We start from the raw sequence: 14,974 nt of genomic DNA on the forward strand, positions 1-14,974 counted from the left end.
GTATGCTAAGCAAGGCCCCGTTCCTGTCCCTCAATGGGGGAGGAAGACAAGGACAAGGAATGTGCAAGGGGGCTGGGCACCTCTTCCTGCTGATCAGAAATAAACACAAGAAGGGCACCTGGGTGACTCAGTTGGTTAGGTGTCCTATTCTTGATTTCAGCTCAGGTCATGATTTCAGGGTCATGGGATCAAGCCCCAGGTCAAGCTCCACACTCAGTGCTGGATTCTCTCTCTTCAGATTCTCTCTCTCCCTCTGCTTCTGTTTCCTCTTGTGCTCTGAAAGAAAGAAAGAAAGAAAGAAAGAAAGAAAGAAAGAAAGAAAGAAAGAAAGAAAGAAAGACTACAAGAGTCAGCAAGAACAGAATATTTATGTGACCTTAAAGTGTTCCTACAGATTGCTTATTACTTGCAAGGAGGGAAACTGTAACTTAGTGGAGAAACCAGAGCACATTTCAACCAGTGATCAAAACGACCAACACTCTCTCCAGGCAGACAGACATCGGGGGCTCCTCGAATTGATGCACATGGTATCAGGTTTATAAATATTCCAGCTGAGACCACACAACCTGAATCTAGTCCCGAGGAGACATCAGACACACGCAAATGAAGCCACATTCTATAAAAATAACTGATCTCAAAATATCAACGTCAGGAAAGGCCAAGAAAGGCAGGTTGCTGTTCCCGATTTGAGGAGAATAGAAAGACACGGCCGACAGCTAAATGCTGGGGTCATTTGACAGAATTGGAATATAGATAGTAGATTAAAGTATTGTGTCAGCATTAAATTTTCTGAATTTCATAGCTGTACTGTGGTTAAGTACGAGGATATTCTTGTTCTTTCGAAGTACATACTGAAGTGTTCAAGGGGGGAAAAGGGTATGATGTCTGCAATCTACTTTCAAATGGCTCAGAAACCATAATATGTATCCCATAACGATAGGTACCTGCATCTATCTATCTTTGATGATAATCAAAAGAGAGAGAGAACAAACATGGCAAAATGATAAAAAAAAAAAAAAAAAGGTGAATCTAGGTAAAGGGTATTTAAAAGCTCCTCATATGATTCTTGCAACTTTTCTGTTTGAAATTATCTTATTCATTTTATTTACTTACGTTTTTTTAAGAGAAGGGGGGGAGGGGCGGAGAGAGAAGGGAGAGAGAATCTTTTTTTTTTTTTTAAGATTTATTTATTTATGATAGACAGAGAGAGAGAGAGAGAGAGGCAGAGACACAGGAGGAGGGAGAAGCAGGCTCCATGCCGGGAGCCTGACTCGGGACTCCATCCTGGGTCTTCAGGATCACACCCTGGGCCGAAGGCGGTGCTAAACTGCTGAGCCACCCAGGGATCCCCAGGGAGAGAGGATCTTATGCAGGATCCATGCTCAGTGCAGAGTCTGACCCAGGGCTGGAACTCACCACCCTGAGATCATAACCTGAGTCCAAATCAAGAGTCGGACACTTAACCAACTGAGCCACCCAGAAGCCCTGTTTGAAATTATTTTAAATTAAAATGAACATCATAGGAGTCCAGAGGGACGAAAGGCTAAAATCCACTAAATTCTATCCCCTCGTTTTTGAGTGACTGAGTTAGCAAGACTCATTCTGTGACTTCTCTCCTTGAAGGATTTTTTTGTGGGTTGATTGGTTCCCTTTTCCTAACATCCAGGAAGATGTGATAGTCCCTTAGATCATCGTCTCTGAGGCCACCAAGTCTGGCCATTGGGGCTGAGCCTCCCAGGTGGGCACAGTGAGCACCTGCTCACCCGCCCTGTCTTTCCAAAGGGAAAAGGCAGGTATTCTGAGGCTCTGGGCCCCACATTGCAAGGTGAGGAGAAAGATAAAGCCCTTCACAATTCCTTCCCCTGCTAGACAGCTAGCACCCCACCTCCCATTGTCTCAAGTGGGGCTGAGAATCAGTAGAACCAGAAACCACCTTTTCTGTTTCCTGCCTTTCAAGGCATTCAGGAGACATTTGTCCAGGGCTCCCCGCTCAGTCTATGGTACAGATGACTATGGTCTTTTCCGAAGAGGCAATGTGTGTAGTGGCTAAGGACCCTCGTGTTAAATTCAGACTGCCTGGATCAGGTGCTATTAGCCAGTGACTAGCCAGTGACCCGCAGCAAGTCTCTTCACCTCCACAAGCCTCAGACAAGACCCTACTCATAGGCTCCTTGAAACTAGTGAATGGGCTACTTTAGGTGAAGAACTGGATGATGCTAAATGCTCAACAAATATTCATTGTTATTACTATTATTAACCATGGGCCTTGTCCTCCCAGAGTTTGCTGGCTGGCCAAGGAAACCTCAAATTTAAGAAGGAATATCACAGAGGGCTGATAACTGCTGGACTGTGGGAAGTACTCATAATTTGCACGTGCTATGAAAGTACAAGGTGGGGGTACCTACCTAGTGGTAGAGGAGAGTCAACAGGTTTTCCAGAAGCAAGGATGTTTAGCACAGATATAAGCTGACCACCTGCTATGTATTGGACCCTGTTCTAGGCCTCGTGAACACCAACAAAATAGAACACGGGTTCTCAGGGAACTTCTATTCTGGTGGAGTGACAGTCAGATTCTATTACTAGCAGACGAATAAATACATAATGTGTCAGAAGGTGATGTGCTATGATGAAAAAATAAAATAGGTTAAGAGAATAGAAAGTTTACCTATCTGTGAAATGGGGAGATTACAAGAATCTAACACTCTCATCACAAGGATTAAATGAAGTCATCTAGAAAGTAGTAGTTCAGTGTTTGACACAGGGTGTTAAACAGTTTACATGCTTTGCAAATGCTCAAGAAATATTTGCCGGTTTGAATAGATCATGTCATTCCTTTAACAAAAACTTTTGGAGAATTTTCTAATATGCATCAGACCCTGAGTGAATATCAGCACGTCATGACCCAACTGTGGTGGGCAAGAAGCTCAAAACAGGCTAGCAGAGAAGACAGATAAACAGACGACTCTAAATATCATGTGATAAGAACCTGAGAGTGTTTACCATGTACCAGGCACTATTTAGAGCATTTTATCTGCATTAAGTCATGTAATCTTTTACAACTCTGACCTAAGCACTGTTTTACAAATGAGAAAACCCGGGCACCTGGGTGGCTTAGGGGTTGAGCGTCTGCCTTTGGCTCAGGTCGTGATCCCAGGGTCCTGGGATCTCTGAGGGGCTGTCTCTGGGGAGCCTGCTTCTCCCTCTGCCTGTGGCTCTGCCTCTCTCTCTGTGTCTCTCATAAATCTTAAAAAAAAAAAAAAAAAAAAAATTTTTTTTAAATGAGAAAACAGAGGATCGGCGAGGTTAGGCAATTGGCCCAAAGTTACAGTCCGTGTAAATGGGGTGTAGCTGGAGCCCTGCTCTAGGGAATCCTGACGTGTTACAGGAGCCCAGAGGAGGGCCCTCACAGGACTAATCAGGGAGGGCTTCTTGGAGGAGGTCCCACTGAAGCTCAGGTTTGCGTCATGAGTAGATACTAGCTGGGCAGATGAGGGAAATGGGTTATCTGGGGACAGGGAATAGCTTGTGCATGGGCCTGAGGTGAGAGAAGGAGGGATCTTCTGCTCCCAGCCATTCATCCATGATGAGGGGGTAAAGAGGATAGAGCTGGATGGAGGGGCAGGGCCAGCCAGGGAGGACCTTGTGTCCCAAGAAACATGGCCTTCCTCTTTGGAAGGTGCAGTGAGGAACCAGGGAAGCACAGCTGCTGGCCTTGGGGTGGGGTGGGGGGTCCTCCAGGTTGAGTGGCCTGGTCAGAGGGGCACCCCCACAGTTTTGCTCCCCAAGTGGCTAGGTGCCTGCTTTAGTAGAAACAGCCACTTGGCTGGGAGACTCCCAGTTGGACCCAGAGTCTCTCCAAAGAAGTGTCTTTTGTTTTTTTTTTAAGATTTTTTTTATTTTACTTATTTGACAGAGAGAGAGAGAGCAAAAGCAGGGGGAGTAGCAGAGGGAGAGTGAGAGGCGGGCTCTCCACTGAGCAGGGAGCCTGATGCAGAACTCGATCCCAGGACCCTGGGACCATGACCCGAGCTGAAAGCAGATACTTAACAGACTGAGCCACTCAGGGGCCCCAAAGGGGTGTCTCTTAAAGGGCCAAAACAGAGAATGGAAGTGGGAGGAGCCCATAGCCGAGTTCCCAGGATGGCAACTGCCAGGCCCAGTTGGAAATCTGGGGCTTGGGTCCGGTGGACATTCTTGACTATAAATGAAATGAAACAAAAGTTTTTGAGGGGCCCCTGGCTGGCTCCATCGGTATAGCATGTGACTGTTGATCTCAATGTTGAAAGCTTGAGACCTGTGTTGTGTGTCGAGATTACTTTAAAAAAAAAAAAAAAAAGAAAAAGAAAAGAAAATATTAAAAAAAAAAACCACACACTTATTAATGAAAGGTTATGCAAGCATATGGTGGTAAGATAAATAAATAATAAATCAAGCAGTCCCGTGGAGACAACAGCCCAGAAGCACCCCTCCCTCTCTTATTGCCCCCCCTGCACCCTGTGCTTCACCATTTTTCTGGGTTGCCTTCCAAAGACATTCTATGCATATATGCATCGGTTTATACAGACATAGCCCACGGAGGAATTTTAATAATGAATTTTAATGTTCTTCTTGGGTGGAGGCGGGGAGTCCATTAAAAAGTAAAATACGTTCATTGCAGAGAACATTGGGGGGGGAGAAAAAAACCACCGAAAGGAGAAAAGCAGAACAAAGGCTGAGGCACAAAGGCAATCACTGCTCACATTTTCAACCCAGGATTTCTGCTTTAATAAGAAAAACAAATAACACTTGAATGACATGGTAAAAAGCTGCTCGGCATTCTTTCCTGTGTTCCATCTGCCCCCTGCCACCATGGCATGATATTTGGAATAATGCAGATTGTTATTATTTCAAATGAGCAAACGGGGACTTGGGGAGAGAGTCCTATAAAGCCAGATCTCCTGGCTCTAGAGCCCCTTGACACATGAGTCTCCCCACCTTCTCCCTGTCTCACTGGCCTCAGGAGGGGGGCCACGTCCCTGCCCACCAGAGACAAAACCTCGCTTCCCGCCTTTGTCTGCCAGCTGCAGGTCCCCTTGCAGCCGCCACCAGCAGCTGCAGTAACTCATGGATTGATGCCATGGCCCCATGGGGTTTCTTTCTCTCCTCCAGCTGCTGGGGTGGTGGGGACCTGGTGAGGAAGGTACAGGGCATGATGCAAGCCCTGGCATTGGGGTGTGACCTTAGCTTTCTGTATCTTATTTTCTTTAATACCCCTAGAAATGCACGCACATAGCAAGTGCTCACTAATGCTCGCTGTGATCATTCTGGTGCTCCCAGCCGGGAGGCGAGGTGGACAGGAGCCACTTCTGTGTTCTTTTTTTTTTTTTTTTTAAGATTTTATTTATTTATTCATGAGAGACACAAAGGCAGAGAGAGGCAGAGACACAGGCAGAGGGAGAAGCAGGCCCCATGCAGGGAGCCCGACGTGGGACTCGATCCCGGGACCCCAGGATCACACCCTGGGCTGAAGGCAGGTGCTCAACCGCTGAGCCACCCAGGCGCCCCCACTTCTGTGTTCCGAGGGCCATGTCTCCACATGCCTCACCCCCAGGCTGCTCTGCCGAGAAGCCCCGACTTCCCAGAAGCACACAGATCTTTGCTCATGCTGTACCCTCTGACCCTCTTCTCGGGCTTTCCCGGCTGAGGAAATCTTTCTCAGAGTCCAGGATTCAGAGGTGAAGCCTCCAGGGATCCTCCCACAAATACACCTCCACCCTCAATCCAAATAAACTCTTCCTCCTCTGGATCCGGCACCACGGGACACTGGATGAACACACTGTGTTCGGATTCTCTGTGTAACCCAGGGCGTCTTCCCAGACTCTCCAGCTGACCAGGCTCGCTAGTTCTTTCGAGTTGTACCCACAACCCCTTCATCCCTTCCCAATAGGACCCTCTGGCCAGCCCCCTTATTCTAGGAACGCTTACCCCCATATCAGTTCCAAGCATGTAGACAGAAGCAAAGCTAACCAGCTCCTGGCATTGCTTTGGTGCTGCTGTTGGTCTACGGACCCCCACATGACACAGCCTGCCCAGGCCGACTGAAGGGAAGGCCTAAGAGGTCTGGTTTAGGGGCACAGCCTCTTCCTCCTGCATGGGAAGAATGAGGATGCTTGACCGTCTAGGTGTTGCTGGCAGCCACCTTGCCACCAAGAGGGTAGCTGACCTTAGACTGGATCCAATGGGCAGAGCAGGACACTGGAAGCTCCTGGGTCCTTATGTCATCACATCGAACCATTGAATCAATCGATCCTGAGGCCAGGAATGCTTCAGGACTTCCTGTTGGTGAAATAATAAATTACCTTAATGTTTAAGCCTCTTGAGTCAGGTGCCCACATCCCTGACCACAGCACAAGAGCTCACATTTAACTTGAGCCCTTACTTCGGTGCCTGGGTGGCTCAGTCGGGGAAGCATCTGTCTTCAGCTCAGGTCATGACCTCAGGGTCCTGGGATCGAGCCTTGCCCAGCCTACTTCTCCCTCTCCCTCTGCCTGCTGCTCTACCTACTTGTGCTCTCTCTCTCTCTCTGTCAAATAAATAAATGAAGTCTTTTAAAAAAATAATTTGAGCCCTTACTATGTGCCAAGCGCTGTCCTGAGAGCTTTACATGCATAAAGTTATTTAACCTTCACAACTACCTTCATAGGTAGAGGTGACCTGTGTGTCATAGCTAATGCATATCTTCTGGAGTGAGACCTCCCGGGTTTTCACAGCTCTGCTACCTATTGTGGAAACGTCGCCAGCTGCTTACCCTTCCTCTGCCTCTGTGTCCTCACCTGAAAATACTGCCCACTTCATAGGGTTGTAGCAAGGGTTAAAATAGGATAATGCCCAGAAAGGCCTTGTATCAGTACCTAGTACATGGTAGAGGTGGAAAAAAACATTAGTCTTTATGTTATTATCCTCATTTTACAGAGGATACCAAAGCCCAGAGAGTCTATGACAGGACTTAAGTTTACACGGGCAGTAAGTGTGTCAAACCTGTGCAATCTAGCTCCACAGCTCATAGTCTTAACCGGTGATCCAAAGCCCTAGGGCCCTGGGGAGAAGCCCGGGAGGTGTGCAGGTTACAGGCAGCCCACCCCATTGGCATCTGCCTCACTGCAATCTCCAGACACGTCTAGGGCCCCGTGTGTGCTGTCCACACCCCTACTTCTACCACGCCCACCAGTGGTGGGAAGGCTGGAAGGTTATCGGTGACAGTGCAGGGAGCCACCCTGAAACAATTGAAATTTGATTATTAAATATCCTTCCTCTTAAAAATCCAGCAAACATTTCCATCGCGGGAACACCGGGGGATCTGGGCGGGCTGCCTCTTCCTCCAGGCTCCATTTCACTGCTCCTGTCCTCTTCTGTCATTTGTGGTCACAAGTCTTTCCTTCTTTCCCGAGGCCTCCCTGTAGGCTGTGGCCAGGGAGAGGGCAGGTCCTTCACACCCGAGGTGGCGATCAGTGTATGTGGCCACCCAGAGGCCCTCCTCTTCCCAGAGGAATGCTGTGACCAGCTTTTCATGTAGTGTCCCCTCCCCTGCCCCCGGGTCTGTGAGCATCCTGAGGCTCTGGGTTGCGTGGGTTCAGGCCCCAGCCTTATTCCGGTGAGTGTCCAAGGAAGGAAGACAAAGTCCCCACACTCAGACTCCGCGGCCGGCCCCACCTCCCCGTGAGTCAGTACTGAAGCCAGGCCTCTGAGTCTTTCCTGTTCCCTTCCCAGGCTCCGGAAGAACAGCAGGATGGGAGCTGCGCCCAAGCCGTTTTTGGACTTGGCCGAGTGGCAGGTGTTGGCAGGCTGTCCCCAGAGGCCAGGCGCATTGCTCAGCTCCCCACGTCCCACAGCCAACCCCCTCCGCTTAGCCCGAAGAAAGGAGAATCCCAACCCAGGAGATGAGAGATGGATGCCCATGGATGAGTGGGTACACCGTGCACCCCAACTCCTGAACAGAGGGGACAGGGCCAGAGAAGTTCAGAAGGTGAACTTGGAGCCAGAGGGCCTAGGTTCAACTGCCCCAGCACATTAACTCTCCGCCTCAGCGGCCTCCTCTGTAAAAAAAAAAAAAAAAAAAAAAAAAAAGTGGGGGGGGTGGTGGTTAATAAAAGTCCCTCCCTCCAAGATGGTGAGTAGTAAATGCATTCACATCCGTAAAGTGCTCAGAAGAGTGCCCAGCACATAAAAAGCACAAAGTTGGTGCCTGGCCGGCTCGGGGGGTAGAGCATGTGACTCTTGATCTCGAGGCCCTGAGTTCAAGCCCCATGTTGGGTGTGGAGCCTACTTAAATAAATAAATGAAAGAAAGAAAGAAAGAAAGAAAGAAAGAAAGAAAGAAAGAAAGAAAGAAAGAAAGAAAGAAAGAAAGAAAGAAAAAAGCACTAAGTCAGTGTTTGTTTAATGAAAAACACAAATTCGGCAAGTATTTAGTGGGAGCCCACCGTGTGCCACGTCCAGGCGGGCTCCTGAGGATACGCTGGCAAGCAAGAGGGACAGCCATCGCCCTCAAAGATAGGGATGGATTTGGTAAGGTGGGGTGGAGCCCGGAAATCTGTGAGCACCCACAATCAAGTGTAAACATCATTGAATAAGTGGTAAAACTGAGGCATGGGAAGGGACAGGCCGTTGCCAAGGTCTTGCTGCTGGAAAACAATAACAGCAGGCACTAAAGCTTATGGAGCACTTTTTTTTTTAAAGATTATTTATTTATTTATTCATGAGAGACACAGAGCATCCCTACATCATCTTCCTTCATCCTTACGCCAACATTACTGTCCCCATTTCCACAGCTGAAGGAACTGAGGCCCAAGGAGAGTCTGCAATTTACCCAAGTCCTCGCCACGAGGCCGTGGCACAGCTGGGGTTTCTAGAAACTAGGCTAATGCTGCCTCCCCAGACCTCTTAATTCCCAGCAGCTTTCCCTGGCCTGGCTGGAGCCCGTCCCGTCGCCCTCTATTCCTTCTGGGCCCAGGGCAGTGCGTGCGGAGAATGCAGAGGCCGTTGACAAGTCTGGACAAGTGAGCATTATGAGCAGAATCCTTCTGCCAAGCAGAGAGAGCCCTAGAATGTAGCCAGAGCCAAGTGGATGCTGCTCTGGACCAGCCGCAGCCCCGCTCCCCTGCAGCCTGACCCCAAGGTTCAGGATTCTCGAGAAGACTGGACTCTGCCGGGCCCAGAACACGCCAGTGGAAGCAGCAGTGCTCGGCTCTGCTGGGTCGTGCACATCCATTATGTGGAGATTGGATTTCACCACAACCTTACGAAGAAGGTTCTAGCATTGTCTCCACGTTGCATGGGGCAAGACCGCCGAGGATGAGGACCACTGACTTGGGAGCCGGGCAGCCTGAGTTCCAACCCCAGCTCTTGCCACTTCCTGCTCATGGCCAGGCCAGGCCTGGTCAGGCCACACTTAACCTCTCTGGGCCTCAGCTCTCTTCTCACTGGAATGAGGACAATAATAGTACCTGCGCCTCACGGGGCGGATAAGAACCCTGGAAGTGCTAGGACGTGGAAAGCACTTAGAACAATGCCCAGCACATAAATAACTCTTTGTGTTTGCTATTTTGAAGGCAACCGAGGCTCAAGGAAGTTCTGTGACTCGGCCCGCATCACTCAAGTGCTGTGTAGAAGAATCAGGGCTTGAACTCAAGCCCCTGTGACTCCAAAACAGCCCTATTGTCACATGTTAGGGGCAGAGTCCTCTGATGGGTGAGCAGAGTAGTTAGGCTGAGGGAGACAGACATTTGAGGCTGAGGAAACAGCGGCTGCACAGAGGTGGAAACGGGCCCAGAGCTGCCCAGAAGTAGTAGCATCCCCACAGCGCCAACACCCAGCCATGCCCACCCCACCTGACGCAGGTTAGATCAATCCAGAAGCATTTCTTGAGCACTTACTAGGTGCCAGGCCAGGCACTGGGAACTGAGAAAAGAAATGGATACCATAGGTCTTGCCTTCAGGAGGCTCGATAATCTAGTGGAGGTGGCTATGCAAGTAAAATAATCGCTGTGAAGCCGTCAAAGGATGCGTCGGTCATGGACAGGCACAAGGAGTAAGTTCTCCCTGGGAGGTGAGGGGGAAGGCTCCGTGAGGGAGCTGGCGTGTGAACTGGATGTTTAAGAGCTGAGCAAGTACAAAGGGGGAAAAGCAAGTCCACCCCACATAGAGCGCCCAGCAGAAGTCACAAAGCACATGGGGTGTTGGGGGGAATGGCAAGTCCAGAGCAAGGCGGGTGGGACTGCAGGAGTGGTTCGAGGCCACAGCAGAGAGGGGGCCTCCGTACTGCTCAGAACTCCTGGGTTGCAGCAGACAGAAAACACGATTCCAAGAGGCTTCAAAGAAAACGAGATGTACTGACTCAAGAAGCAAACAAACAAATTCAGCTTATCTGCTTCAGGTACAGCTGGATCTAGGTGTTCAATTGATGTCACCAGGACTTGGGTCTCCCAGCTTTCTGCTTCTTCCTTTGTTCGCTTCACTGTGGAAGCAGGTTCTTTTCAAATGAAGGCAGCTCCCGGCTGACCCCCTCCCAGTTCCAAGTCCAGCAGAAGGAAAAATTTGTCCAAATGTTTAAAGACAGATTCTGAAATTGAATCTCCCTGGAGTGGTTTGGGTCACATGCCTGAGCCTGGACTAGTCACTGTGTGGGGGTGGGATAGAATGCCCTCATTTCCAGATTGGGGTCACATGCCTATCCCGAGGTGGGAGCCCCACCCAAACTGCCGGGGCTCCAGAGGGGGGAATGATGGCTTCCTAGGAACAAAAGGATTTGGAGATCAGAAGAGGGAATAGATGCTGAGGGGGACCCCAAGGCCATGCTCCTTTGGGCAATGAGAGCTCCAAGGGCTTTCATTCACTGAGTAGCTTAGATTTGTGCCTTGGGGGTGCAGAAAAGAGAGCTGATGGGGCAGACATACTTGTAGGAAGATGCAAGTCCCTTTAAGAGATGCTGGAGGCCTGGGCAGAGGGCATGGAGAAGAGAGGGGAGGCAAAAGATGCTGGGCTGAGGTGCCCCAGTTGTTACTGGAAGGGCTTTTCAAGGACCAGGACCACGTCACCCTCTTGCTATGGGCCTGCAGATGCCAGCAAGAGCGTGGGCTGAGGGCCCAGCCTCCCTCCCCCGCCCCAGAACCCCATGACTAACTCTTTCCCTCCATCTGCTCCCACACTTACTCACCTCCCACCCCCACTCTGGCCCCGGGCCCCACAGAGCCTGATCTCCTGTGGCCCCCGTTGCGGGGTGGTCACCGTGACATCGGGTGGTCGTGAGGGGGTGGCTCAGCACCTTTACCTCTCCCAGCCTTAGCAACCCTTTCCTTAGTTTCTGGTCTCCCACTCCTTGCCCCTGGGGCCTGGGACATCACCTCGAGGGCTGCAGGAGGGCCAGCTCCTCTCTCTGGTGAAAGGAGCCATTGTGAGATCAGCCTGAGAGCTGGCAGGGGCTGGGCTGGCACACGTGGCTCTCCCAGAGGCCCTCGTCCAGCCATTCCTGCTTCTGGCTCCTTGGGCCTTTCCAGAGAGCAGGGAGGAGGCCGAAGGGGGCTCGGGCTGCTAGAGGGGACTTCTGGGCCTGCAGCAGCTAGGCTCCAAGTGCATGCTGCGCTCTGGTTTCCATCTGCCCCGGGTCCGAGGGAGGAGCCTGGAGGGCAGGGCTGGCTGCTGGAAGCTTCAGAAACTTGGAACAGGAGGGACTTGCCAGCTGGACCCCAGCAGATCTGGGGCCTTCGCCAAACTGAAAGCCGTGGTGTGCCAGACCAGGCCAGATCCCCGTTCCCCGGCAGCCGGGCCAAACTTGGAGAGCCGTGGAGGGAGAGGCAGGGCACCGAGGCCATCCAGGAAAGGTTATGAGGTTTGGGGGTGGGTGGTGAGAAAGGGAAGAGCTTAGGGTTTATGGTGTCGGCACAGACTGCCAGAGACCTTCCAGACTGAGCCTCTGGTGATATGTCACGCTACATAGCTACTATTTTTTGCATACTTTCTAAATGTTGGTCACTCTGCCAAAAACTTTACACGTGTTATCTCGTTTATCTTTATAACAACCACATAAATCCGATATTACCCATTCATAGGACTGTCTTGTACGGTTGTCCAGGTTGCTCACTGCACAGGGGACTCCCTCAAGAGGGATGCCTGAAAGCCAAAATCTACCCAGGCCTCGACTCACCAACTGTATCCCTGCAGACCTGCGTCTATACCCAGGTCCTATTCTCCTTATGTTACAGCTGAGGGAAGCAGCTCTGAGGAGATGAAATGACTTGTCCAAAGCCCCAAACTAATCAACCACAGATAGAAGGCCCAAACTCAGGTGTGTCTGACTCCAAAGCCTCTCACTTAACCTCTACACTCTGTGTTCGGGCCCGTCCACTTCTCCCCTCCACCTTCCTCTTCCCTTAGGTCCCAACCTGCTCGGAGTCCGCAGGGCGGTGTGAGCAAATGCCTGGGCTGGGAAGCAGGACATTGGCTCGAAGTCCTGGCTCTACCTCTCATTCACCTGTCCTCTCCACGCCTCACTCTCCTCATCTGTAAAGTGGGTGTGCCAATTAGAGCGCTTCAGGAGGAAGCAACAGAAACCGACTCTGGTTTACTTACGCAATAGCGACAACAAAAACGAATGCCCTGGAAGGATCTGGAGTTGCCCTTAGAATGGGAGGAGGAGGGAAACCAGGCCTAGGAGAGGCCGGAAACCATAGCCACCCAGGGATCCAGCAGTGGGGACCAGGGAACAGTACCTTTTAGGTTAGTTCCCGAAATAACAAACCAGGCTCTGTTGTCAGAAGAGGGCACGGTTGTAGCAGCCCCAAACAGTCCTGTCCACAGCAAGGAGGAGGATGACCTGCAGGTGGGGAGGACTTAAATCAGGGCCCCTGGGATCCCTGGGTGGCGCAGCGGTTTGGCGCCTGCCTTTGGCCCAGGGTGTGATCCTGGAGACCCGGGATCGAATCCCACGTCGGGCTCCCGGTGCATGGAGCCTGCTTCTCCCTCTGCCTGTGTCTCTGCCTCTCTCTCTCTCTCTGTGTGACTATCATAAGTAAAAAAATAAATAAATAAATAAAATAAAATAAATAAATAAATAAATCATGGCCCCTGAGAGGGAAGCCCCTCACAGGCTGCAAAGTAGCATAATAAGATGCATGGGAGCACCTCTCGTCCCTCCTGGCCAGGGTCGGGGAGCAGTGTGAGCAGCGCCGGCTTCTCGTCCCGGCTTTGCCAACAACTGGTCATGTGTCCTTGGGCGAGTCACTCTTCCTTCTGGAGCCGATGTTTTTCATCCATAGAAGGAAAGTGATCATCTCTGAGGCCTTTAGCAACCCATCCCAGAGGGATTTTCGGTGTTAGAAGATGCTCCCGGGAGCAATTGCTCAACCTTAAAGAATGAATCACGGATGGTGGAATTTGAGGCATCCGTGAAGATGGTATTCGGTGGGGTTTTGTGTGTCACACCCAGTGGAAAAACACCTGCTTCACCTGGGAGACCGGGCAGGGAGGGGGCCAGCTCAGGAATAGCACCCTGACCTCAGGCCTCCGGAACTTTGGCCATAAGAGGGCTGCAGGGCCCCTCACTCGGGGGCAAGAGGTTGGTCACTTTTGAGATCTCACTCCCCGCAGGAGTTCCAGGCAGAAGAAGTGGAGCCAACCGCACACATGGGGCCTCTGGACCCCTCGTGTCACAGCGCCTTTGCCGAGGGGACACACAGATTGCTGACAGCAGACTGGGGACATCACTTGTGCTAAAAAGACAGCAACTCTCCTCTCCGGGCCTCAGTTTCCACCTCTGTCAAATGGGAACATGGTCACTGTTACAGCCACCTCCTGGGGCCCTTGTGAGGCTCAAGTGGAACAATACATCTGAGAGAAAACCTAAGGAAACGCCAGGCCCTTGTACTGAATAAGGACCGAAATGGAAGTTTCCAGGGGCAGGGCCTGTGTCCACCAGGTTCCCTGCTCTTTTCTCAGTGCAGCGCGGGGTCCAGCCGATAGCAGGCACCCAGAACTTATTTGTTGAATGTTAGTGGCTAACATGTCATGTATACTTACGTTCCAAGCACCGTGCTAAGAATTTCCCACGTACGTACTCTTTTAATCTTTACAATAATAGGGCAGCCCGGTGGCTCAGCGGTTTAGCACCGCCTTTGGCCCAGGGTGTGATCCTGGAGACCCGGGATCGAGTCCCACATCGGGCTCCCTGCATGGAGCCTGCTTCTCCCTCTGCCTGTGTCTCTGCCTCTCTGTGTGTGTCTCATAAATAAAAAATAATAATAATAATAAATTCTTAAATCTTTACAATAATATAGATACTGTTGTCATCTCTATTTAGAGATAAATGGAAGCACAGAGCCCACGGCCCTGCCACGAGTAAGACGTAGAGCTGGGCTTTGAACCCAGGCCGTCTGGCTCTAGGGGCTGTGCTCTTGGACATAACTCTCCCTGCCTGAAGGGCTAAATGAGTGAACACATGAATTAATGCATGTGGACATTTATGAATGAGTTCTGGGGTTCAGACTTCTCAAATCCCTGCTCTGGGGACACAAGCTGAAGCTTCTCTCTCTCTCTCTTTTTATTAATGTATCAGCAGGTTCCAGGATTTATAGAAGGTGTGTCACAAACGCCACGGTGCATCCAGAACTGGCCTTATCACCTTCCTCCCAAGCCGCTCATCCATCCATCCTCTTCCTCTCCCAATGTCAGCTCACACTGTCACCGAGGACAGTTGCCCAAGACAGAGACTTCCGAGTCACCGTTGACACCTTTCTTTCTCTTACCTGGACAGTCTCCGGGTCTGTTCCTCCAGGGCCCAGCAGAAACTTTTTCTCATGCCAAGTTCATCCAGATGTCCCCCCATCAGCCTCCAAGTATAACAGCCCGCCGAGGCCCCTCTGTGCTTTAAGACTGCGTGAGAAGTTGGCGCCCCCATCCCATCCCACTGTGACGGGATTCATGGTTCGTCTCCTGGTCCAGCAAAG

At 50.8% G+C, this 14,974-nt stretch overlaps 1 protein-coding gene and 1 long non-coding RNA gene across 10 annotated transcripts in view; one reads left to right on the forward strand and one right to left on the reverse strand.

The window, feature by feature from the left end:
- Window positions 1-218: 218 nt before the first annotated feature.
- Window positions 219-14,974, reverse strand: part of LOC111093463 — a 14,877-nt gene continuing 121 nt past the window's right edge. Inside the window, exons 1-3 of one of the 2 annotated variants that reach the window (XR_005355984.1) lie at window positions 14,774-14,974; window positions 6,203-6,315; window positions 219-276 (exon numbers count right to left, since the gene is read on the reverse strand). The exon at window positions 14,774-14,974 is cut by the window's right edge and continues 121 nt beyond it. This is a non-coding gene — a long non-coding RNA (uncharacterized LOC111093463). Of the gene's footprint in view, window positions 277-6,202; window positions 6,316-11,190; window positions 11,650-14,773 lie in introns of those variants that run through there. The other variant, XR_005355983.1, reaches the window with a different exon arrangement.
- The window catches only part of LOC102155362, a 5,574-nt gene continuing 311 nt past the window's right edge, over window positions 9,712-14,974 (forward strand). Inside the window, exons 1-3 of one of the 8 annotated variants that reach the window (XR_005355980.1) lie at window positions 11,462-11,854; window positions 12,106-12,318; window positions 14,584-14,898. Coding sequence is in view for 1 of the 8 variants with exons in the window: in XM_038531561.1 (XP_038387489.1) it covers window positions 11,608-11,854; window positions 14,587-14,974 (635 nt within the window). In the remaining 7 variants the exon portion in view is untranslated. Of the gene's footprint in view, window positions 10,066-10,230; window positions 10,411-11,461; window positions 11,855-12,105; window positions 12,319-14,583 lie in introns of those variants that run through there. The other 7 variants (XR_005355977.1, XR_005355982.1, XR_005355978.1 and 4 more) reach the window with 7 other exon arrangements.

The sequence above is a fragment of the Canis lupus genome, chromosome 2 (assembly GCF_011100685.1).
Source record: "Canis lupus familiaris isolate Mischka breed German Shepherd chromosome 2, alternate assembly UU_Cfam_GSD_1.0, whole genome shotgun sequence".
Taxonomy (NCBI): Eukaryota; Metazoa; Chordata; class Mammalia; order Carnivora; family Canidae; genus Canis; species Canis lupus.